This window comes from Lemur catta, chromosome 1 (genome assembly GCF_020740605.2).
Source record: "Lemur catta isolate mLemCat1 chromosome 1, mLemCat1.pri, whole genome shotgun sequence".
NCBI lineage: Eukaryota > Metazoa > Chordata > Mammalia > Primates > Lemuridae > Lemur > Lemur catta.
In genome coordinates, this window is record NC_059128.1 from 148,951,810 (window position 1) to 148,975,804 (window position 23,995).

Here is a 23,995-nt window from a genome sequence, read left to right on the forward strand (position 1 = left end):
CACCTGTTAAATACCAAAAAAACATATACCACATAAGAAAGTGTACATACCAGAGACACAAAGGGGGAAGAAACTGGGGACAGCTAGGAAAAACGTCAGAGAAGTAGTATGTATGTATTTATTTTAGGGGTCTTGCTCTGTTGCCTAGGCTGGAGTGCAGTGGTGTGATCACAACTCACTGCTGCCTTGAACTCCTGGGCTCAAGTGATCTATCTCAGCCTCCCAAGTAGCTGGGACTATAGGTGCATGCTACTATACCCAGAAGTGTTTTTTTTTTTTTTTTGAGACAGAGTCTCACTCTGTTGCCGGGGCTAGAGTGCCATGGCGTCAGCCTAGCTCACAGCAACCTCAAACTCCTGGGCTCAAGCGATCCTTCTGCCTCAGCCTCCCAAGTAGCTGGGACTACAGGCATGCGCCCCCATGCCCGGCCAATTTTTCTATATATATTTTAGCTGTCCATATAATTTTTCTATTTTTAGTAGAGACAGGGTCTCACTCTTGCTCAGGCTGGTCTTGAACTCCTGAGCTCAAATGATCCTCCCGCCTCGGCCTCCCAGAGTGCTAGGATTACAGGTGTGAGCCACCGCGCCCGGCCTATACCCAGAAGTGGTATTGAAAGCCTCTTAGTATAGACAGGATTATACACTGCTTATATGGTTAGTTAGCAGATGTGGTTTTAACAAATTGGGGCAGGAAAAACAGGTGGGAAGAAGCCTTCCTGGCTTCGGGAACCAGTATGAGCAGAGTCCCAGAGGTGAAGAGCTTACGTTTAATATGCTCAGCTCTGCTGAGGGTGGGCAGTGGACGTTTGTAAAGCTGAGATGCTGGAACATTAATCTGAAAACAAGGCATCAGATAGAGTTCACCTGGTTGGGAAAACACTTAATTGGCCTCCCCTGAAGATGTGGAGGGCTTCTCAGATTTTCATCGGGATGAGCCTCCAGGCCCTACCCAGACTCCTGCAATTGGCGACGCAGAGCCTGCTGAGGGACGAGGCCGTGGCCATCCCTGCTCTGAACAAGCTGCCAATGGAGCTTTCCCCATTACTATTCATGGTGGCCTTGACCGAGGGACGCAGCAAAACCCCGACGGCCGTGGTGCAGGCCGGGCCCTTCCCCCGCCTACCTGAGGGTCTTGATGAAGATGCCTCACCTGGAGACCTTAAGAGCTGTGCTGGATGGGCTCGATGTGCTGCTAGCCTAGAAGGTTCGCCCCAGTGGGTGGGAGCTGCAAGTGCTGGATTTACGGGAAGTTGACGAGAACTTCTGGAGCGTGTGGCCTGGAGCCCCTGTGAGGTCCTCACGGGCCGTGAGTCAGAGGCAAACAGGGCAGGACTGTCCAGGCATGGGAAGGCAGCAGCCACTGAAGGTGGTCGTAGATGTCTTTTTTTGCAACAAGAAGAGAAAACTACTTGAATTTCTCATGTATCTCTTTGACTGGGTCCAGCTGCCGGAAGATTTAGTTCACCTGTGCTGTAAGGAGGCAGTCTTTTTTGTAAGCTACTTCTATGAACTCAGACAGTTTCTAGAAATAGTGGACCTGAACTGTATCCACGACATGGAAGTGCACACCTTCTGGGACATTGGGAACCCAGGACAATTTGTCCCTTACCTGGCCCAGATGAGGAGTGTTCGTACAGTCATCTTCGGCGACGTGCACAGGCGTGACTACGATTGGCGAAAGGTAGGGAAAGAGATTATGACTGAATTCACCTCTACGTTCCTCAAACTGGACAAGCTCCAGAAGCTTTCTCTGTACAGAGTCTGCTTCCTCGAGCACTATCTGGACCAGTTAGGTGCCTCAAGACCCCCCTGGAGTCCTTGACAATAAGTGAGTGCAGGCTTCGACAATTAGAAACTGCAACTGCCTGCTTGTTCCTGTGCCCAAGCATGCATCAGCTAAAGGAGCTGGACCCGAGTGGCATCATACTGAGCGATTTCAATCCTGAGCCCTTCCAAACTCTACTAGAGAACGTTGCAGCCACCCTGCAGGTCCTGATCTTAGAGGACTGTTGGATCACAGACTTCCAGCTCAGTGTCATTCTGCCTGCTTTGAGCCGCTGCCACCAGCTCATAACCTTCAACTTCTGTGGGAACCAAATCTCCCAGGCCGTCCTAGAGAATCTGTTTCGCCACACCGTCAAGCTGAGCAGTTTGAGCCTAGTGGTATATCCTGTCCCGGATGAGTGTTATGATGATTGTTATACAGATATGGACCCGGAGCCTTGCTTCCAGCTTCTCGCTGGGGTGATGGAGATACTGAGGGACTTAAGGCAGCCCAAGAGGATCGAGTTCCGTTCCCTCCGCTGTCCTTATTGTTTTTATAGGTTAGTTATCCCATGTATTTATAGGGAGCTTGCAATGAGTATGTGGACATGGTTGTAAAGGAAGAGTCGGAAATAAAGGGAACATGAGCATAAAAAAAAAAAAAGACCTGCAGGGCTATCCCAGCAAGTGAAGCAGACACTGTTGGTGACTTCTTCCCCATGAGTCCTTGCAGCTAGGGATGGCTACATGACATGATTTGACAAAGGGATGTAAGCTGAGGTCTGCTGGGGGATTCTGAGAAAGCTTTGTTCCTAATAGTCTCCTATCAAGATTAGCTACCTGTGCCCTCTTCTTGCCTTCAGTGTGATGCCGGAATATCTTGTGACCATGGGGACAAAAGCTCAAATGTTAAGGATAGTGGCACGGAAGAATAGAGCTGAGTCCCTGATGGCATCACTGGATCCTAGAACCAAGGCCAGCAGCTACCTACATATCCCCTCCTCAAGGGAGAGAAAGGCAATCTTTGTTCAAATCATAGATCTGTTTTTGCTACTTGCAGCCAACTGTATTCTTATTTAACATGAGACCTGCCTTGCCCTTCATAGCTATTCCTGCTTTCCCGTAAATAAACCAGCATGTAGAGAAAAGTTCTAATTTCTTAGGATTTCTCCAAAGATGCATTGTTTTCAAGTACAATTACAGGCCTTTTCCTACTCCATACTACCAAGATCATATGAGTTCCTAACAATTTATGAAGTCTGTGAACTCACTCTCCAGAAAATGCTCAGGCTAAGCAACTCTGCTACCATCCTGCAGAATTGGGGTGGGTTCCGCACTGCCGTTGTTGGTCTGGGACTTGGGAAAGCAGAGGCTGCAGACTGAGATCAATACCAGTGCAGCTAAAGGGTCCTACTCTCACCTCATCTGGAAAGGCTTCAAGAGGCCCAAAGTAGGTAGGCCACCTCTGCCTTCTGTGTCCACCTGGAATCTACTGTGTATAAAACAACTGCAATGTGGCAACGAAACAATGAAGCCCCTTCCTACATCCATCCATGTTTAAGTGAAGGAAGAAATTCTTTCCCTTTCTGAGTCTGTGGGCAATGTCTAGTTAAATCACAAATACTCAGTTCCAGTACATATCCCTATCTGAATTCTGTTTCTGGTCAGCAACAGAATAATTCAGATAGTTTCAGATAAATCACGTGCTTATCCAAACACTTGCCTCTCTATTTCTGAAACTGAGGAACCATGTAGATTCAGCCAGTGTGTTACACTTCCCTGAGGCTGGTCTCCAAACTAGGGAACTGAAGAGATGCAGCCGGCAAAGGATACTCTAAATGGCAAGCTTTGATGACTCTATTAATGCCAAACACTATCTTAACTAGGGGTTACCCAGTTTTCTAAAGCCAGTCTGTGTTACTTTTTCTACTTAAAGTTAGCATACATCTACCCTATTGGCAAATGTTGTCAATGTCAATCCCACAACACATACCTGTCCTTTGGGAAGAAACTTTTAAATTCTTGTTTGCATTTGCATAGGGGTGAGCAATGAACCTCGAACTACATGCTAACAGACTCCAGAGCCAGGCTTCTGCCTAAGGGTACAGGAGGGTGAACAAGGCAAGTGCACTGAACCCTGTTTGTCTATATTTGTAATGTTTAAGTAAATGATTCCTAACAGATCAGTCATCTCTTCTTAACCCAATTATACCAGCCCTATGGGTTATTACACATTTTCTGGTCTCTTTAGTCACAACTAGGCATAAAACACATCAGTTCTGTCTCCCTTCCCTCCACCTCAGGTCAGCTTCTGGACTGGCTATTTATCTACTGCTGATGTTCTTCTGTAAATTTTTTAAATATTTAACACTAAATCTCAGATGCTAAATACTCTGTTGCAAGAAAAGACTGTATAAGACTTCTGATAAGATCGTGTTTTAATTGCCTGACACATACTGAAGAATGGCTCAAAATTAATAGGCAGAAATTAAAGAAAAACAGCTGGAAATGAGTTTGTGAATCCTTAATTTTTTTTTTTTTTTTTTTTGAGACAGAGTCTCACTTTGTTGCCCAGGCTAGAGTGAGTGCCGTGGCATCAGCCTAGCTCACAGCAACCTCAGACTCCTGGGCTTAAGCGATCCTACTGCCTCAGCCTCCCGAGTAGCTGGGACTACAGGCATGAGCCACCATGCCCGGCTAATTTTTTTGTATATATATTTTTAGTTGGCCAGATAATTTCTTTCTATTTTTGGTAGAGACGGGGTCTCACTCTTGCTCAGGCTGGTCTCGAACTCCTGACCTCGAGCGATCCACCCGCCTCGGCCTCCCAGAGCTAGGATTACAGGCGTGAGCCACCGCGCCCGGCCAATCCTTAATTTTAAGTAAGCTTCTGGCAAAAAAGTCACGAGTAGAACGAGTCAAAATTGTGTCTTCAAAATTAACAACCTTCACCCTCTGTCTTTTATTCATTTTGCTGTGATACAACAAAAAAGGCCAGTAAATACTGCCCTGGGTCTCAGGTAACAGTTTTCCAAAAGTGCAGTATCACTTTCTCTGCACAGTGGTGAAAGCCGGCATTTGGATGGGCTGGATCGGGTGGACAGGCTGAAACACTGGCTTCTTTCTCACATCAGCGTGTGTTTTCACTGCAGGGAGCAGCTGATTCCTTTTGATGATCTGTAAGGCCAGCTGGGTATTACCTATAAAAACACATCCCAGTAAGAAACAAAGCACACAGCAATACCACCACACACAAAGCCAGCCATCGGAATTCTGCAAGGGAGGCACAAGGTGATCTAGAAGAGCGGTGGGTCTATGGCCTTTGTGGTACACATAATGCCTGCGACCCATCCCCCAAAATTCTGATTGAAGTGATGCAGGGTGTGGCTTGGGCAATGGGATTTTTAAAAGCTTCCTAGTGATTATAAGGTACAGCCCAGATTAAGAACTTGTTACATTTTTCTCTTTTGGAGCTCTGAGGAAAAAAAAAAAAAAAAAACTTGTTACAGGTGGAATGTATAAAAGAAGGGATCTAGGGCCGTGCACTAGCCCTGATCAAGTCTTTAAGGAGGCCCAGGCTTACTGGGTGCCAGGCACTTAAAACTACTTCTTCAGCTACAAAATTGGGGGAGCCTTGTAAGGGTTCCCATGATCAACAAGGAGGTATATCTTAGATCTCTGTTTTTTTTTTTAACAAGATGGGGTCTTGCTCTGCCGCCCAGGCTAGAGTTCAGGGCTATTCACAGGCATGATTATAGCACATTGCAGCCTCAAACTCCTGGGCTCAAATGACCCTCCCATGTCAGACTCCTGAACAGCTGGGACTACAGGCATGTACCACTGTACCCGGCTGTGACTGAGAACTCTTAATATTTCTGTCCCTTCTATTATAATTTATCCCATCCACATCTCTTTTCTACCTTATGCCATCTCATATTTAAGGCTTATAGCCTTTTTTTCTAGGAAGCCACATCCTGGAGATCACATATGCTCTAGAGGCACGATCTGGATTTATGTTTAAATAAATAATTCTCAGCAAGAACTGGCTTACTGTAAAACTCATTAATGACATCTGTGTTCAAAATACTATGGTGTAGAACTCAAAGCAACAGGAATTCTGACTCATGTTCTCAATTAGAGTCATTTAGCTGCCTAAGAGAAAGGTTAATTAGTAGGGATTAATTATAATTAAGTGTCAGAAGTTATGATTCTGCATTTTCACAGATAAAAGGAAGTATGTTTAACTTGCAAGGAGGTATTTGTAGGATACCAAAAACTCTCTAATTACATTTTCTCTTTTTCTTTTGTAAAAAGAGTTTTTGCTTTTTTTTTTATGATGGCATTAGGCAAAATTATTTAAAGTCAATAAATTTTCATTCAAGGAATTTCATATGTGGTTCCTTCCACTGTCCATCAAGGGTAGCCTTAGTTCCTCAAAGCCTGGAGTCTCTGAAGATTTACCTTCAAGATAGCCCTTTTTAATAGAACAGATCCTTAATCCATAGTTGTTTTGTCAGCTCAGAAGTTACTGGCCACAATTCTTTTTCTTTCATTTTGGTTTCTTTTATCTGTATCTGAATATGGTCATACTGATGAAAACTTAAATTCTCCACCAAGAATCTTTGGGATCTAATTTCTTCAAGTTACTTTAAGGTCATTTTTAGAGTATATCTATTTGGTTCTCAATTTGACACCCTTTGGAAAAATGAGTGAGTTCAAATCATATTAGTTCCTAAAGCCATCACATTCAAGAATAGTACAGATCAGTGGGATATGCCAATACCTAAGGTAGAAACAAATTATTAGGTCTTTCATACTTTTAGCAACTGTCTTGTAGTTCCTTCCCACAGATCTAACAAATAGTCCTGTGAGTAAAGCAAAACCACAAAGTTACTCTATGTGGCATTTCCAACAATGTGTGGCTACAGGAAAAGCCCCACCGGGATAGACCTCAACCTCTACCTACATTTTTGTTTAAAAGAATTTGATGGGTAATATCTTCAGGGAAGCCAAAGTTTTGATTTTTAAGAGAAAAAGCAGACATTAAAAATCTTGGGTTCTTTCAAGGGTTAAAGTTCTAACTAGAGAGAATTACTCACCATTCTGCAGTTCAAGGTAGACTGCCAACAAGATGGCCTCAGGGGGCACCTCTTTAGGATGGATCATTGAAGCCGCCTTTGCTCAAAACAGAAAGACACCCATGAAAAACCAACCGCTTAAGATACAAACTCCAACTACATCTGCCAACCAAGGACAAGGTAGCAAACTCATTCAAGCTCATTCCCACATAACTTCCTGGGGACTACCTATTGTTCTGCTAAGCTAAGATGCCTTTGTCTTAAAATCTACCAATTAAGCTAGACATGTATTTTTTTTTTTTTTTATACAGGCAGAGTTTTGGTATGTTGCCCAGGCCAGCCTTGAATTCCTGAGCTCAAGCAATCCTCCTTCCTCAGCCTCCCAAGTAGCTGGGACTATAGCTGTGCACCACTGCCTCTGGCTTAGACATGTAATTTTTAGTTAAATGATTTAATATTTTCCCTTGCCTAATCCATAACAAGTTCTTAATAGGGGAAAGTTTTTCTTCCCTCTTGGTCTTCACATGCTTAGAGTTCTTATTCTGTCTCTTGGCTATTCTGGATTTTGAGATGGGTGATCAGACACCCCTGATTGTACATGTTAGTTATCTCTCCAGGTCTGCTGGTGGCTCGTCACCAAAGATGCAGTTGCATTTACATCAAAATCTGCATGCCTATTTGTTTTCCTAGGTAACATCTCAGTATTGTAGGTTGTAAATTGCCAATGTCAGGAATAAGAATTCAAACTTAAATGGTAATGCAGAAAACATGTACCTCTTAGCATGTTTAATTTCTTTATTCTTAAGGACTGAAACATAATACAACTTCATCAAACAGAATCATTTATTGGTTTAGGCAACATGCTGCCCTTAAATCTGAGTAAGAGCATAGCACCAGCCAGCAGTTTCTCTCTGATCCAGTCCTGAGGAAAGGAAGCTTGGACTGCTCTGGTCAAAGGCGCTGAAATGATAGGTTTATTTCCTCAGTCTGGGCCTCTCTGGGCTGCGGCCTTTTCCTCACCTTACTATCAACTTGTACTTCCCCATCTAGTTTCAGTTGCTCATTACTTCCAGATTGCTTTACTCCTTCCCTTAATCTAATCAGAAAATGTACTTCTACAAATACTCATTGACCAGAGGTGGGTGTGGAGATAAGACAGGGACTTCCCCTGATGATAAACAAGCATGCAAATAACTAACAATAACCCAAATAACTTTACCTAAATTGCTGCATACCCTGGCATTATCTAAATGCCAGGGAAAGAGGCCAGTAAATGTGCTGTGAGTATGGAGAAAAAGAAAGAAGTTTCTTTTTCTTTCTTTTTTTTTTTTTAGGAAGATAAGGCAAGGAAAGAATTTTCTTTCAAATAAAGAGCTTTGGGGTAAGGGAGGCCTCCCTTAGTCTTTGCAGGGCAGATAATTGATAGGCAGAAAATGGGGGGAAATGGGATTGAAGGTTTTAGCTTGAATGTGGAAAATGTCTGGGGAACCAGAAACTTGTACTAGGTTAGTTCCTGGCAGCACAAGGAGAGACTAGTGGGGAGTCTCACCCAGAGCATGTGCTCCTAAGAAGTTCCTCATGAATGAGGTGGGGAGACTTTTGTTCTTCTTACTACATCACTGAGGTATAACAACTCAGTTGAAAAAATGAGAATTTATACTTCTAGGCCTAGCTTTATAAGCAAGCCATATAGACAAGATCATCTTTACATCATTTTATTTCCAAGTAGCTAGCACACACAGGCCATTTATTGTTCTTTGCACTGACCACAGTCTGCAGCTTTCTCTAAAATACAAGAGTTCAAGGCAATAACTTTATGAGACTTAACGGCATTTTGCTTACTGGCTGTTCAGAATGGTTAGTGGTGGGCAGGCAACCTCGGAAACATCTACTCGGAGCCCTTCTTCACATCATTGTTCTGCCCTCCCAGGCAGGGTGGGCCTCCCAATTAACAAAGGTCCAGCCATTGGATTAACCTAAAAACCAAGGGACCAAAACAAAACCCCCTTCAGACCCCAAACCAGGCCTGACCCCATCTGTCTCTCCCAGCGTGGCAGCAGCCATGGCCACCTGCTGTACGAGAACCTGAGCTGGACTGTACACACTCTAACTTTAGATCAAAAGCCCCGTTTGCTGCAGTGTTTGTGGTCCGGGGGCACTTTGAGAGGGGCTGTTAAACATCCTAGCCTCGCCACTGAGAACAGTGAAACATTCTAGCTCTTACCAGTTTAACTCATGCACTCGATTCCCAGATAGTATCAAACATGTTACCCTGGATAGTCTACGATTTAACTTTTCTGATTTTGGATCAGAAATGCTGACCAGGTGACAATAAGTTGACTAAGTATCATATGCAGCTAATTTTTACATGGTAAAACATCATTCTTTCTAGATACAACAAGGTCGCCCACGTAGGCAGGAAGTTCTGGAAGCAACCATATTTCCTAAGAACAGGTTTAATTTCAATGTTACTCTGGCAAGCATGTGGGGATGTGGGCTCTGATGTGCTGGTGGTGAACTGGCACAAACTTTCTATTAATATATTAGAAGTTTAAAAATTTTTCTGCATATTCTTTGTAATCCCCCTTTCAGGAAGGTGTCTCCTAACTGTAAGGTATTGGGGGGCAGGCTGTATCATGTCTACTTATTTACAGTCTTACTCCCACGGCTCAGCACAGAAGTTAGTGCTCAATAGCTATCTGCTGAGTCAATCTCCTTTTGAGGAATTATCCCTTTCTAATCCTGTGAAACCCCTCTGGGGCTGCCGATGGTAGTATCCAGCCACCTACTACATGTATGGTACCCATGCCCAGGGATAGTAGGTAACCTAAAGAGGTCCAATCAGAATCTTCCTTGAGACTTGATGATGTATCATTTCAGGAGCAGAATTCAGAGGTCTATTAGTTATATATTGCCAGCAGCTTTCTTTAGTGTGTATGGAGTTTGTCCAATACTGCTCTTCCAAATCCTGACTTTCTGAAAGGTGTACTTATAAATTTTTTTTTTGAGACAGGGTCTTACTCTGTTACTCTGGTTGGAGTGCAGTGGTGTCATTACAGCTCACTGCAATCCTCTTGCCTCAGCCTCCTGAGTAGCTGGGACTACAGATGCGCACTACTGCGCCTGGCTTATTTTTTCTATTTTCGGTAGAGATGGGGTCTCGGTCTAGCTCAGGCTCGTCTTGAACTCCTGACCTCAAGTGATCCTCACACCTCTGCCTCCCAGAGTGCTAGGATTATAGGCGTGAGCCACCGTGCCTGGCCATAATTAACTTTTTGAATATAGATTTACACAATTCAAAATTAAAAAGCATAAGAGTATACATTGAAAATCTCCCCATTCTAGTGTTCCAGCCACACAGTTTCACCCGGTCACCCCTACAACTAATGTTAGCAGCTTCTGGTGTGTCCTTTCAGAGATCTTTTATGTACATACAGCATTATGCAGAAATTTTTTTTTAATTTATTTTTATTTTTTTAGAGATGGGGAGAGATGGGGCCTCACTCTGTCACCCAGGATAAAGTGCAGAGGCATGATAATAGCTCATTACAGCCTCAAACTCTTAGGCGCAAGAGATCCCCCTGCCTCACTCAGCCTCTTGAGTCACTGGGATTAAGAAACTGTTTTATACCTTGCTCTCTTACTTAGACATCCGTTTATTTTAATACATAGAGTTTACAGCTGCATTGTATTCAACTGTATGGATGCACCATTATTTATTTCAGTGGTCTCTTAGATGGCTTTCAATCTTTTGGAAATTTAATTATTAAAATCATCAAGAAAAACTCTCCACTAAGTGTCTAGGTTCATTTGCAATGCTGATCAGTTATTTACCTTGCAAGAATATTTTTAAACCTAGAATATTTTTAAGCTGACCACATGCCACAAACAAAATAACAAAAGCCATAAACCTCAAACCCTTTGCTGGCTGCTTTATAAGAAGGTTCATCTCCTCCCACTCTTGGCCTCACCTGGTGGAGACACTTTCGGGCTTTGTCGTATTCGCTCCTGAGGCAGTAAGCACTGCCAAGGTTGAACAGCATCACAGTCCTGGCAGAGTTGACGGAACTGGGGTAGCACTGAGGGGCCCGCTTCCCAGCTGGGGAAAAAGAGTACAGAGTTGGTGAAGAGGCCGTGCCAAGGGGAAGGGAGCAACCCAATCCACCGCCCTTGAGAAGCCACTCAGAATAAAGCACAGCACTATTCCTCAGGCTGACAAATGAACAAGACAAGATTTAGAGTCTAAATTTTGGGGATATGGGCCAGACTACTTAAGTATTTACAAAACTTCTTACTTACAGGATTCCATTGCTTCATTTTCACCTTTGTCTGATCCTACAAAAACATGAAAATGAATCTGAGAGGCAGGACAACAGAGCATATTATTATTATTATTATTTTGAGACAGTCTCACTGTGTTGCCCGGGCTAGAGTGCCATGGCGTCAGCCTAGCTCACAGCAACCTCAGACTCCTGGGCTCAAGCTATCCTTCTGCCTCAGCCTCCGAGTAGCTGGAACTACAGGCATGTGCCACCATGCCCAGCTAATTTTTTCTATATATTTTTGCTTATCCAGCTAATTTATTTCTATTTTTAGTAGAGACTCGCTCTAGTAGGGGTCTCGCTCTTGTTCAGGCTGGTCTCGAACTCTGGACCTCGAGTGATCCTCCCGCCTCGGCCTCCCAGAGTGCTAGGATTACAGGCGTGAGCCACCGCGCCCGGCCTACAGAGCATATTTTTTAAAAACTTAACTTTCTTTATGAAATGGAAATATAATATAAAGCAATTTGTCACAACATTTACTTTTCATGTACTGTAGATTCTATTAAAAGACATCAGATTGCAACCACCCACCACCACCTTAACCTGAGAGCTAACCTTGAATAAAGTGAATGTCACATAACTTAAATTCCTCAAAAATGTAGCCATGATTTAAAACTGACTTTTGAATGCAATAGTTTTACTCCCCCTTTGATAGTGGAAGCACTCCAAAGGAAAAAATACAATTAGAATCAACATATCTAAAAAATATGTTAGAATCAACATGAATGTCCAAACACTACCAGCCTATCAGCCTTTTAAAAGTGAGAATTTAGCCCATCTGATAATCAACTCCCAGGTCTACTTAGCAAACCATTACTACAAAGTACAGCCCCAAATGTGGAAAGCTGGCCTACAACTTCCTTTTCTTTACAGCCATGCCCTTAAATTTCTACATATCCTGAATTACAACAGGAAGGAAGTGGAAATGGTGACCAGTTCTGATCAAAAGTGTCCTCATTAACCTTGGTCCTGCTCATTTGAAGAGATCCCTAAGGAGACATCAGTGACATTCTCCGGGTTCAAGTGAGTAATAGCATCAGATATTCTGTCGAGAGAGATGAGTGCTTCTGCAGCATATAAATGGCCCAAAAACCTAAAATGAAAAAACAGATTTCCAAACTGAAAAGTAGTCATGGCAAAAATACCTAATGTAGAATAATATTGAGTATACTATGTTATTATACATTATGTATAAATCTCCTATATTTCATGTCCTTGAATTAAAAATCTACATTTATTTAGGTAAAATGGATCAATTAAGGGTCACTTAAATTTTATTTCTTTAATAAATCTTAAAATATATAATAATTTTTATATAGGCTAAGTAGAACAAAGTATACATATCAGTTAAGAAAGTAGTTAAAACTGGCAAATTCATGCGTCTCTATTTATACAGAAAATAATATTAACACAAGAAGGTATACATTTCTAAAATAAGACAGAGATCCTAGGATGGATGCCCATATGTGGAGAATGAGGATCAGATTTTTCCAGTATGTGCTGCTGGGAGAGTCTGAAAAGCACCAGAGCGCCAGACCAGATTTAGGCTGGATCAACCTTACTTCTACTCTAAAAGTTTCCTGCTTTTCACACTATCTATTCTATTTTATTCCCACTGATGCTAGAGCAGATGCACATCCTCCTTCTTCTTCCAGTCTCTTACTTTGAGCCATTTTCCCCTGATTGATTTTTCAAAATTATTAATAAAAGTCTTAGACATATTACATCCTGCTCAAAATCTTAATGACTTTTTCTACATGAGAACAAAACAAACAAAACTAAACTTTTAAAGTTTCAAAGCTCTCCACAATTTGGCCCTTACTTAACTATACCCAGCCAATATTCTCGCTCCCCCAACCCACTGCTGCCCTGTAGCCCTGCCTCCTAGGGCTCAAAGTCTGGCCTAATCTCCACAAGCCAGTAGCTAACCACACCATTTAAAGGGCCTGCCCAGGTCTCATCTCCTCAGCTAGCCTGCCTTAACTGAGTCTGTCCACCTGGATATTGAGTCATCAAATCTTAGACTCTTTTCAATTTGACTGCTTTCTGGGATTTATGCACATTAATCCCCTAAGAGTTCTTTATCTCTCTCTGTTTTTTTGTTTTTGTTTTTGAGACAGGGTTTCATTCTGTCACCCAGACTGAAGAACAGTGGTGTGATCACAGTTTACTATAACCTCCAACTCCCAGGCTCAAGTGATACTCCTCATTCAGCCTCCTGGGGGGCCAGAACTACAGATGCATGCCACCATGCCTGGCTAATTAAAAAAAATTTCTTTTTTTTTTTTTTTAGAGAAGGGGTCTCACTATGTTGTTCAGCTTGGTCTAGAACTCCTGGCCTCAAGCAATCCTCCCAATAATGGTCTCTTTATCTCTTTATTAAGCAATTTCTTTCTTCTAACTATCAGGAGCTATGATGACCTTTCATTTTGTTTCCCTGACAAATACCCTAAGAGAAATGATATTTAAGAAAAAGAAAAAAAAATCAGTAACTTCAAATATATTTTGAAATAAAATTTTTTAAATTCATTGATGCAGTATCTACAAGCCAATAATTACAAGACACAAAGACACATACAACTTGAAAGAGTTATGTCAATTTGTTTTCTGTAAAATTAATTAAAAATATTTTTTAATCCTTTTGTAGTTTATAAGTGTGATGATTGAGTTTTCATGCTCCTATGTGAGATGCGCCTCCCTTAAACCTTGTTACAAAACAGCATATTATCTGACATGAAAAATAATTTTTTTTAACCAAATGAAATGTTTTCAAGACACACAAAGCCTAGAAATCCTCTACTAGGTGTGTAGAAAGCAACAAGCAGGGGGCAAAAGCTGCTGGGTATTCAAGGGCAGCCAAATGCAGAAAGACCTATTCACTGGGAAGAAAGACAGGTGGTCTTGTTATTCATTAAGAAACCAATGCTTAGGATAGAATGGTTAAGAGAATTAAAAAAGAAATTTCCATTCCACACTATGATTTAAAAAAAAATTTCAGACATGGCTTGGCCAATCCCTTAGAAATTCGCTAAGAAACCATATAACCTTATAACCTAGAAGTTTTGTTTTTTTGACTTTCAGAGTGAAAAGTTGACAAATAAGGTTAAAACCTCCCAAACACATGCTGAATGGAGAATCTACTTTGAATTACTTGAGGATAATGATCACAATGGCAGCCAAAGGATTTACAAAGCAGCTAAAATTTGGGTTTCATTTTTGATTAAAAAAAAAAAAAAAAGGTCCACTGTTCTCATAATAGCCATACATACCACAATCTGAACATCAGAAACAGCCACAGCTCCTGACTTTGGCACTTCACGGAGTTGGGCAAAGGTAGGAATGTAAGGCACTTTAGAAGCAACCCAACTGCCTTGAACTGAAACTCAGAATCCCCCTTCTATGCCTGGATATTGGACAAAGTTCTCTTGCAGAAAAGCAGGAACTCCCTTATATTTGAATTGTGACAAAGTCTCTTATATGACTGAATGATTTCTTAATTACTTTTTAAATATAAGGAATATATGGGGAACACTGGCCTGAAACAACCTTTTTTTTTTTTTGAGACAGAGTCTCACTTTGTTGCCTGGGCTAGAGTGAGTGCCGTGGCGTCAGCCTAGCTCACAGCAACCTCAAACTCCTGGGCTTAAGCGATCCTACTGCCTCAGCCTCCCGAGAAGCTGGGACTACAGGCATGCACCACCATGCCCGGCTAATTTTTTCTATATATATTTTAGTTGTCCAGATAATTTCTTTCTATTTTTAGTAGAGACGGGGTCTAGCTCTTGCTCAGGCTGGTCTCGAACTCCTGACCCCGAGCAATCCACCTGCCTCAGCCTCCCAGAGTGCTAGGATTACAGGCGTGAGCCACCACACCCGGCTTGAAACAACCTTAATCAATGTTAAATGTAGATGCTTATATAAAGCAACCAGTTTTTTAAAAGGCAAAAAAAGTCAAATATTTATGGAATTATTTCTCAGAGTATGATCTCACAATTCTAAGTATTGCACATTGTAAACAAAGCCCACTAAAAAGCAAAAAAGTAGTTATATTTTGGAATTTTTAAGTATATATCTACAGGATGAATGAAAAAACAACTGTCCTAATGTTATGCAGAATACTCATGGCTTTGGATAAAATTTCCAGGATCAGCATCATAAAAAGATTCAAAGATACTGTATTTTACCCTTTTTTGAGACAGAGTCTCGCTCTGTTGCCCAGGCTAGAGTGCTGTGGCCTCAGCCTAGCTCACAGCAACCTCAAACTCCTGGGTTTAAGCGATCCTTCTGCCTCAGCCTCCCGAGTAGGTGGGACTACAGGTATGCACCACCATGCCCAGCTAATTTTTCTACATATATTTTTAGTTGGGCCGCTAATTTCTTTCTATTTTTTTTTTAGTAGAGACAGGGTCTCGCTCTTGCTCAGGCTAGTATCGAACTCCTGACCTCGGGCGATCCACCTGCCTCAGCCTCCCAGAGTGCTAGGATTACAGGCATAAGCCACCGCGCCCGGCCTATTTCACCCAATTTGGATAAAAGAAAATATGATGTGGTTTGGAAAACTTCAGCATGACAATGACACTAGTATTGAAGAGGCATCTAGAGTCTGAATAAAACTATCTTATGAAATGGCTAGGAAAAATATTTTTTAAAATATTTTAAAATTCTTATCTATTTAAATTGCATTTCTCAAAGTAGATTTATCATGTTGACCAAATTCCTTTTCTGGTGGGTCTTCTCCCTGAGTACCTGACTTATTCTGTGGCTTAAAGTGCTCCAGTCAGGCCTAGCAATGGACATTTGTGAGTCCCAAGTTTTTGTCTCCTAACACTCAGTATAGCAAATGCCATTTCTACTAATCCCTGAGGTGCAACAAATGAAAAACCTTTTACCGTCAAGACTTGAGTTAAGAAAGTTTTTTAACTAGCTTCTTTCTCCACCAATATATATTCCACTGGAGGAGTAAAAAGTAGCAGTACACACCATAAACTAATTGGAAACCTCAAAAGAACCAGGGCCACACAGGGCAAGTCACACTTACTTAAGAGATCCTGACAGCTTGGGCTGCTGAAGAAGTTTATCTGCATGGTTCAAAGCCATAAGGTTATCACCCAAAGCCAGAGCCACATAAGCACTGCAAGCAAGTATGGAGCACCTAGAACACAAAAGGGAAGGGGCAGAAAACATCATTTTAAAAGGTAATGATGGTTATATCTGCTAAATAGGAAAGAATGACCTAATTATAGCTGTGACAATCTGGACACCTGGAAAGAGGAGAGGAAGCCATGGCACTAATGGTAAGAATTAGTATAATGTATAAAATCATCCTGAAGCACAGTTTAGCTATTAACCTAAATCATCTTTGGCTTCCATCCAACTGACCCACACCCCCAATAAGATAACCAAACGAAGTTACAATATATATTTAACCTGTAAAAAAATAATGTTGCAGTTAACAGCTTAATGAGAACTTACTTCATAGAACATTTCTTTTAACATTCTAGAAATAACTCTATAGAAGCAGATATTATTCTTTTTATACGTATTTGTGATTTTGCTAAGAAACACAATTAACGTTACTAAAGAATCCATTTTGCTTAGCTTACTGTATTCTTGCCTGAACCTATTAAGAAGTCAACAGTTCTTGCTAAGTAACAGCTAAAAAAAAATTTTTTTGTTTACACAGTTACTACTATTCTAAATGAATACTGAAGGAAGAAAACAAGTTAAATAAACATATCTGAAGATAAAATTTAAGCTACACTGACTTTGCTAAGTTAGGTTGAAAACCTAAATTTCTATTTGGTTTTCTACTTAACGGGCAAGCTCATTTAAAACAGTTCTACCTAAAGACTCGACACTAATAGATCACTTGAATGGTAAACAACTGCTCCAACAAAGCAATCTTAAAATAAACCCTTGTCAAATACAAATGAAGTCCGAATGGCCGATCATAAATGACCTGACTCAGATATAGGGTTTTGAGTTATGTTTACGAATTACAATACACATACATATCATTAAGTGCATTCAGGTTGTAATTTTAGTTTAAGGAAGAGTGTAACCATCATATCACTACAGAGTTTTCTAATGCTCTGAAATCCTCTAACTAGAAATGGCCCTTCTAGTAAAAAGCACAGCTGGGCAAATTCAAAAGTATTCTGCTGTTTCCTCTTTCTTTGCTCACTCTTGGTTGCTAGAATCTCAGAAAAGTATACCTTTAACTCCAAACACAGAGAAGTAGACTGGTCCTGGAAAAGGCACAAGGAAATTGAGGTTTTTGGCCTTAGACTACTATGGTAGGGCAGAAAGACTGTTTAAGGCAGTTTGTTGTTTTATCAACGTAAAGACTGACATCCAAAGTGGTTAAATATTTAATATACCCTCTAGCTTAGAGTGTATGATTAGTCGGGACTAACATGCAACACTGTAGACTCCCAAACTGCTGCTCTTCCCATCTAATCACATTGCTTCTCTATCAACTCACAAGACTGCTTTAAAAATAAAGAAAAGATTACTGTACATTATGATTTTTCTAAGTATTACGCACACAGAAATAGGTACTCTGGCCTGTCTTTTTAAATAGGAAGAAAACCATATTTAATCCAAACACTACAAATTCATATTTTGTTACTGAGTATATAATTTATTTAGTTTTATCATAAGAGTATATAATTTTAAATCTGAACCCTGTTCACAGAAGGGAGTAACTTGAGAGGAGGCAAATGGTGCCATTTCCAAAGGAATTTTCCTGGCAAGCCTACTGTCAATATCCCTAGGTCTCCAAGAGTTGGCCTCAGCAGCAAGGTTGCCCTGGTGGCCACAGTCCCTGCGGGGAGCCTTGCCCCTGAAGGAAGTCTCAAGAAACCTGAGGTGGGAGGCACTGGCTAGTTATCTCTCATTTTCAGAAGCATGTTAGGGTTAAGTATGTGTGGCAAGATTAGGTGACAATCTTTTCTTTTGGCTTATTTATAGTTTTTATTTTAAGATGGCAATGAACATTCATTCACTTAAGAAGTATATTGAGTGCCTACCACATGTCAGGTATGTATTGCTTACGAAGAAAAAAAAGAGACTTTAAGGGTCTAGTGACCAGAAGCTCAAGAAGATCATCAGCTCAGGGGCCTGTATGAATGACAGTCACAAAATTTAATATCCATTTTCATCTGTGACTTTGCCAGAGGTTAGGGCAAAATATAAGCTCCTTAAGAGCAGAAGTACACATCTTTTGTTGCCTATGCAAAGACTAGAGCAATTTCTCACCATGTGCAGTAGGTGCTTAAGACAGCTTCCAGCGTTTTAAATTTCAGGCACCCAGACCCCCACCTTTCTTGTTGGTAGGTCACTTTGCTGATGAAGCCAACTCTTTTTTGGCCCCCACATACAGGCGTCTCTTCCTAGGTCCTAGGGTCTAGGATAAGCCCCATCTCAGGCAGGCTTGCTGGGAAATGCCTGCCCTGGCCTCCCCTGACAGTAGGTGGGCTATTACTGCTCCAGCCCACTGTCAAGCACACTTTGGGTCCAGAAATCAGTCATGTAAGATGTGCAGCAGGGTTTTGTTTCCCAGGAAGCCCAAACTATAATTATGTACAAGAATATAAAAATCTGCCTTCTTCAACTTTTTTACCTTTTACTTTTATCACATTAAATCACAACAGGGTAAAAGAGTCTAACAATACAATAATCATTCTATTAAAAAACAAATATGCAAATAAAAAAATTTGGAGTTGTCATTCTGATTAAGGGCCATCAGGATTAAGTAAGTTTCACTGCCCAAAACTCAAACCAACATTTATACTCCCCCTCTCTTGGTGCCTTACAATCCACCCCAACTCACCTCTCATCACCCGCTCACACTCATCCTCCTTTTCCTCTTAGAAAACAGTACTGCACTCAGCATAATTGCTACAGACTGCTAACACCAGAAACACACACAGCTCTATCTACTAAGCCTCTGGAGAAATCACTTTACTTTTGATAGTTACTGTTTAAAATATCCCCCCTGCCCCCCAATTCCTCGAGTCACTGTCCAATCCGCTTTACCAATCACTCAGTGGATCTGACAGTTCATCAGACTGGAAAAACTATACCTCAAGGGAAGAGACACTAGCTTCTCCCCCCTGTGGAGGATCTGACAAAACCCCACACTCTCCCTTTCACATGCTGGAGGAGCTAGCTCTAGGTCCTTAGAACACCAACCCTCGGAAAAGAAGAGGAAAAAAAAAAAAAAGAGGGAAAGAAAGGAAAGGAGGGAGGAAGAATGGAAGGAAGAAAGGAAAGATAAGGGAAAAAATTTTTTCTTAAAGCACCAAATTACAACAAGCTATACAAGGCTGAGCATTAAAATTTGTCAAGCCACATATTCTGTGAGTTAAATGAATCTAAACTAAATATCTGAAATAGTTTAACCCTTATTAAAAGAGGCTAAAGTGGGGGTAAATCCGGTCAGTCTCCATTTGTCAAAGGAAAATAAATTTACGAAGCAATCTCACAGTAAACATTACTTGAAAAATTGGCCCAAAAAACTCATAATGTAATTTCTCAAACTGAATATGATAGATTTAAAAATTTCGAACAAAAAATATTCAAGCCGATTCAATTTATCTGCAATAATCCAAAAAATAAACTTGTCAATTTTCAACTCTTTAGAGAAGTTTAAAAATTCAATTAGTTTTTCACTTTATGTCTTCTGTAAACATTTTGCTATTTATAACAGTTCTATGCAAAAAGAATCTTATTGATAAACATATCCCAAATCCAATAAAAACAGAAGTCCAGCACAAATAAGCTAAAAAAGTTTTATCTTCACCAAATCCAGCATCTCAAAGAGCCCAATCCTACCCCAGGCAGTAAATAAAATGCACAAAGTCACAGAGACTTAGCAATTTATACATGGACAGGACCTTAAGATCACCCAATCCAACCGCTTTATTTGACAGAAGAGGAAAGGAAGGCACACTGGGGTTAAATGATTTGTCCAAGGTCAGCGGTGCCTCTGTGGGGTTTCCACAGAGTGGCAGACCAGTGATGAATTATTTTAACCCTGGTTTGTGATCAATCTGATCACCAGTTCATCTAAATGAGATCCTTGGAGGCAGATGTGAATCATGCCCACGCGAACACAGACTACTGACAGTGTGAAGGACATGTCACATGGACAGGTTCCTTCTATTGTAGAGTTTATTAGATGAACAAGTTACCGTAGGACCGCAGTCAGTTATAAGAATGAAATGGGGCTGGGTCTCTAGCAAAAGCAATATAAGATTCAAAAGATTATTAACCATAATCCAGTTAGGTACGTCTTATGAGCTACAGTGTCACCACTGGGCTAAGACCAAAAGAAATATGATTCCTTAAGTACACTAAAACTGTCTATAATATTTATGTTATCAACCATTTGTTTGATTCATCTTCTTTTATAAACACTGGACCACAGGAGGTCCCTTTTAACTAAATGGGAAATAATTCACTGAGTGTCACATTAGAGTCTGAAAGAACTAATTAAAGCTTTCATAATTTATACTTGTGGAACAACTTAACTGGCTTAATTAAATTTGCCCTAAACATTTCCTTTTATCCATTTTGGGGCCTCTCATTAAAAAAAGACAAATTAAAATTTCATTTCATTTTCTATGCTTTTATTTTAATTTCTTGTACAGACATTTCTGATGCTGGCCCCGACATTATTTCCTATCCTTTTACAGTTCTGTTATACTCTTTACCAAATTCTAGAGCAGTCTCCATTTTAATTTTAGAAAATAAAAGTTTGGCTAATATCACAATCTCAGACTGAATAATAAAGATGTCCTGTAATATGCAACATGTAAGACTTAGTACATATCCATGACAGTTATTAAACCACTATGCAATAATAAAATGTCAATATGTCACTAAACTTACGAACTTATGAACTCATTCCTTTATTATTAATAAGATCCCAGAAGGCACAAGAATGAAGTTGAGCCTTATCTTACACCATATGCAAAAATTAACTCATACGGATCAGAGTCCTACATGTAAGCTCTAAAACTTAAAACTCTTAGAATAAGGATAAATCCTCAAGATTTTGGATTTAGCAAAGGAATCTTAGATATGACATGAAAAGCATGAGCAACATAAGAAAAAAATGTAAACGGAACTCTATCAAAATGAAAACCTTTTGTGCTTCAAAGGACACCTTCAAAAAAGTGAAAAGACTATACATACAGAACGGGAGAAAATAATTACAAGTCATATATCTGATGAGAGATTTGTATCTAGAACATATAAAGAACTCTTACAACCCAATAATAAAGACAAATAACCTAATTAAAAACGAGCAAAGGATCTGAACATTCTTCCAAGAAAGATATACAAATGGCCAATAAGCATATGATAAGATGCTCAACATCATCATTACTCAGGAAAATGCAAATCAAAGTCACAATGATACACCACTTCATACCCACTACAATGTATAAAAAGGGTGGACAATAATAAGTGTTGTTGAGGATGTGAAGAAATTGGAATCCTCATACACTGCTGGTGTGTTTCTAAAATGGTGGAACCACTTTAGAAAACAGTCTCACAGTTCCTCAATTAAACAGAGCAAGCATATGACCCAGCAATTCCACTCCTAGGTTTATACTCAAGAGAAATAAAAACATATGTTCACAAAAAAACTTATACGTGAATGTTTATAGCAGCCTTATTCACAATAGCAAAAAGATAGAAATAATCCAGAAGTCCATCAATGGACAAATGGATACACAAAATGTGGTATTATCTACACAATGGAGTATTATTCAGCAAAAAAAAGGAATGAAGTACTAATACATGCTACAACTTGGATCAGTCCTGAATACATCATGCCAAGTGAGAGAAACCAGTCACAAAAGCCCACTTTTTATATGATTCCATTCATACAGAAGTCCAAAATAGGGAACTTTGCATAAATAGAAAGTAGATTAGCTAGAGATGGGAGTAGACTGAGGAACAGGGGGTGATAGCTCAAGAGTACAGGGTTTCTTTTTGGAGTGATGAAAATGTTCTGAAAGTGACTATGGTGATGGTTGCACAATCTATGAATATACTAAAAACCATTCATTGGACTGTATACATTAACACATTAACTGCCATGTGAGTTGTATTTAACTCACACTAGCATATGTAACTCACATATCTCTTCACCTTGGGAGCTTCAGGAACTATTTTTGAAGCTGCATATAACTCAGGCATAGAAAACAATAAAAAATAACAAATTTTTTATTAAATTAGAAAGGATCATTTTGTTTTTGAAGATTTTATTCTATTCTCCTAATAAATTACCATGGCCCCAAGGAAAAAAAGCTTTTTTCTAGAGTGGCACTCAATGTGTTAAATGGGTGAATAGTATGGTATGTGAATTATATCTCAATAAAGTGATTTTTTAAAAATAAGATACCAGTGGATAGTCAATAAATGTTTGACTTTTTAAAAAATAAGAAACATCTTAGGAGAAAAATGTACTCATGTTATAACCAATCATTGTGTTTAAAAAACCCCATTATCTCCCAAATGTATATGGCAAACATTCATATTTAAATCAAAGCATATGGCCAAAATATCAATCCTGCATAAGCAACTACATTCTAAGATTCCTCTGGACATTAGATCTTTTTTTTTTTCTTTTTTTTGAGACAGAGTCTCACTTTGTTGCCCGGGCCTAGAGTGAGTGCTGTGGTGTCAGCCTAGCTCACAGCAACCTCAAACTCCTGGGCTTAAGCGATCCTACTGCCTCAGCCTCCTGAGTAGCTGGGACTACAGGCATGCGCCACCATGCCCGGCTAATTTTTTCTATATATATTTTTTTAGTTGTACATATAATTTCTTTCTATTTTTAGTAGAGACGGGGTCTCGCTCAGGCTGGTCTCGAACTCCTGACCTCGATTGATCCACCCGCCTCGGCCTCCCAGAGGGCTAGGATTACAGGCATGAGCCACCGCGCCCAGCCGACATTAGATCTTTTAAAGAAAAAAAGTTTCCTGAAGAGATAAAAAATTCAGCTAAAATTTGTGGCATGTGAGAAAACTTTGGCCTAGTAACACTACACACTTGTAGAAACCATGTTACGACAAATATAAACATTTCAAATACACATTTGTTCTAAACCCTGAGAGCAGCAGTGTTCAACAGAAATATATTTGGAGCCACAAATGTAATTTTAAATTTTCTAGTAGACACACTAAAAAAATTGAAAGAAACAGGTGATAGTAATTAATTTTAATAAATTTAAATTTAACCCAATGTCTAAAATACCATTTCAGCATATAATCAATATAAAGATAGTAATGACATATTTTACTTTTTTTATAGTAAGTTTTGAAAGCTGGTGTATATCTTATACTTGAACAGTGCATCTCAATTCACAATGGCCACATTTCAAGTGCTCAGTAGCCGTATGTGGTAAATGGCTCTGGTACTGGACAGTGCAGGCTTAGCGTCTAAGGAATACATGTTAAATACAATTAGAGAAGGGTTTTTTTTTTTTCCTTTTGGTTAAGAAACCAAGTTTTCCATATCATGCCACCTTATAAACGACATATAAGGAAAAGCCACCATTTATCAATATTGCTGATTAATTATATTTTCTGACAGGGTACAGTGGCTCACACCTGTAATCCTTGCACTCTGGGAGGCTGAGGCAGGAGAATCACTTGAGGTCAGGAGGTAGAGATGAGCCTGAGCAAGAGTGAGACTCTGTCTCTACTAAAAATAGAAAAAATTAGCTGGGCATAGTGATAGTGGCGCATGCCTGTAGTCCCAGCTACTTGGGAGGCTGAGGCAGGAGGATCGCTTGAGCCCAGGAGTTTGA

The 23,995-nt window shown here is 40.2% G+C and overlaps 1 protein-coding gene and 2 non-coding genes across 5 annotated transcripts in view; 1 reads left to right on the forward strand and 2 right to left on the reverse strand.

Moving 5' to 3' along the window:
• Nucleotides 1-4,690: 4,690 nt before the first annotated feature.
• The window catches only part of CNOT10 (CCR4-NOT transcription complex subunit 10), a 73,768-nt gene continuing 54,463 nt past the window's right edge, over nucleotides 4,691-23,995 (reverse strand). For 2 of the 3 annotated variants that reach the window (XM_045537505.1, XM_045537507.1), the window contains exons 14-19: nucleotides 16,205-16,318; nucleotides 12,129-12,259; nucleotides 11,144-11,179; nucleotides 10,816-10,943; nucleotides 6,866-6,941; nucleotides 4,691-4,966 (exon numbers count right to left, since the gene is read on the reverse strand). In XM_045537505.1, the coding sequence (XP_045393461.1) occupies nucleotides 4,812-4,966; nucleotides 6,866-6,941; nucleotides 10,816-10,943; nucleotides 11,144-11,179; nucleotides 12,129-12,259; nucleotides 16,205-16,318 (640 nt within the window). In that variant the 3' untranslated portion in view covers nucleotides 4,691-4,811. Of the gene's footprint in view, nucleotides 4,967-6,865; nucleotides 6,942-8,686; nucleotides 8,821-10,815; nucleotides 10,944-11,143; nucleotides 11,180-12,128; nucleotides 12,260-16,204; nucleotides 16,319-23,995 lie in introns of all 3 variants that reach the window. The other variant, XR_006731509.1, reaches the window with a different exon arrangement.
• LOC123630880 lies at nucleotides 6,591-6,722 on the reverse strand. Its single transcript, XR_006732820.1, has one exon. It is a non-coding gene; the product is annotated as a small nucleolar RNA SNORA18 (small nucleolar RNA).
• LOC123630954 lies at nucleotides 13,802-13,900 on the forward strand. Its single transcript, XR_006732881.1, has one exon. It is a non-coding gene; the product is annotated as a small nucleolar RNA U13 (small nucleolar RNA).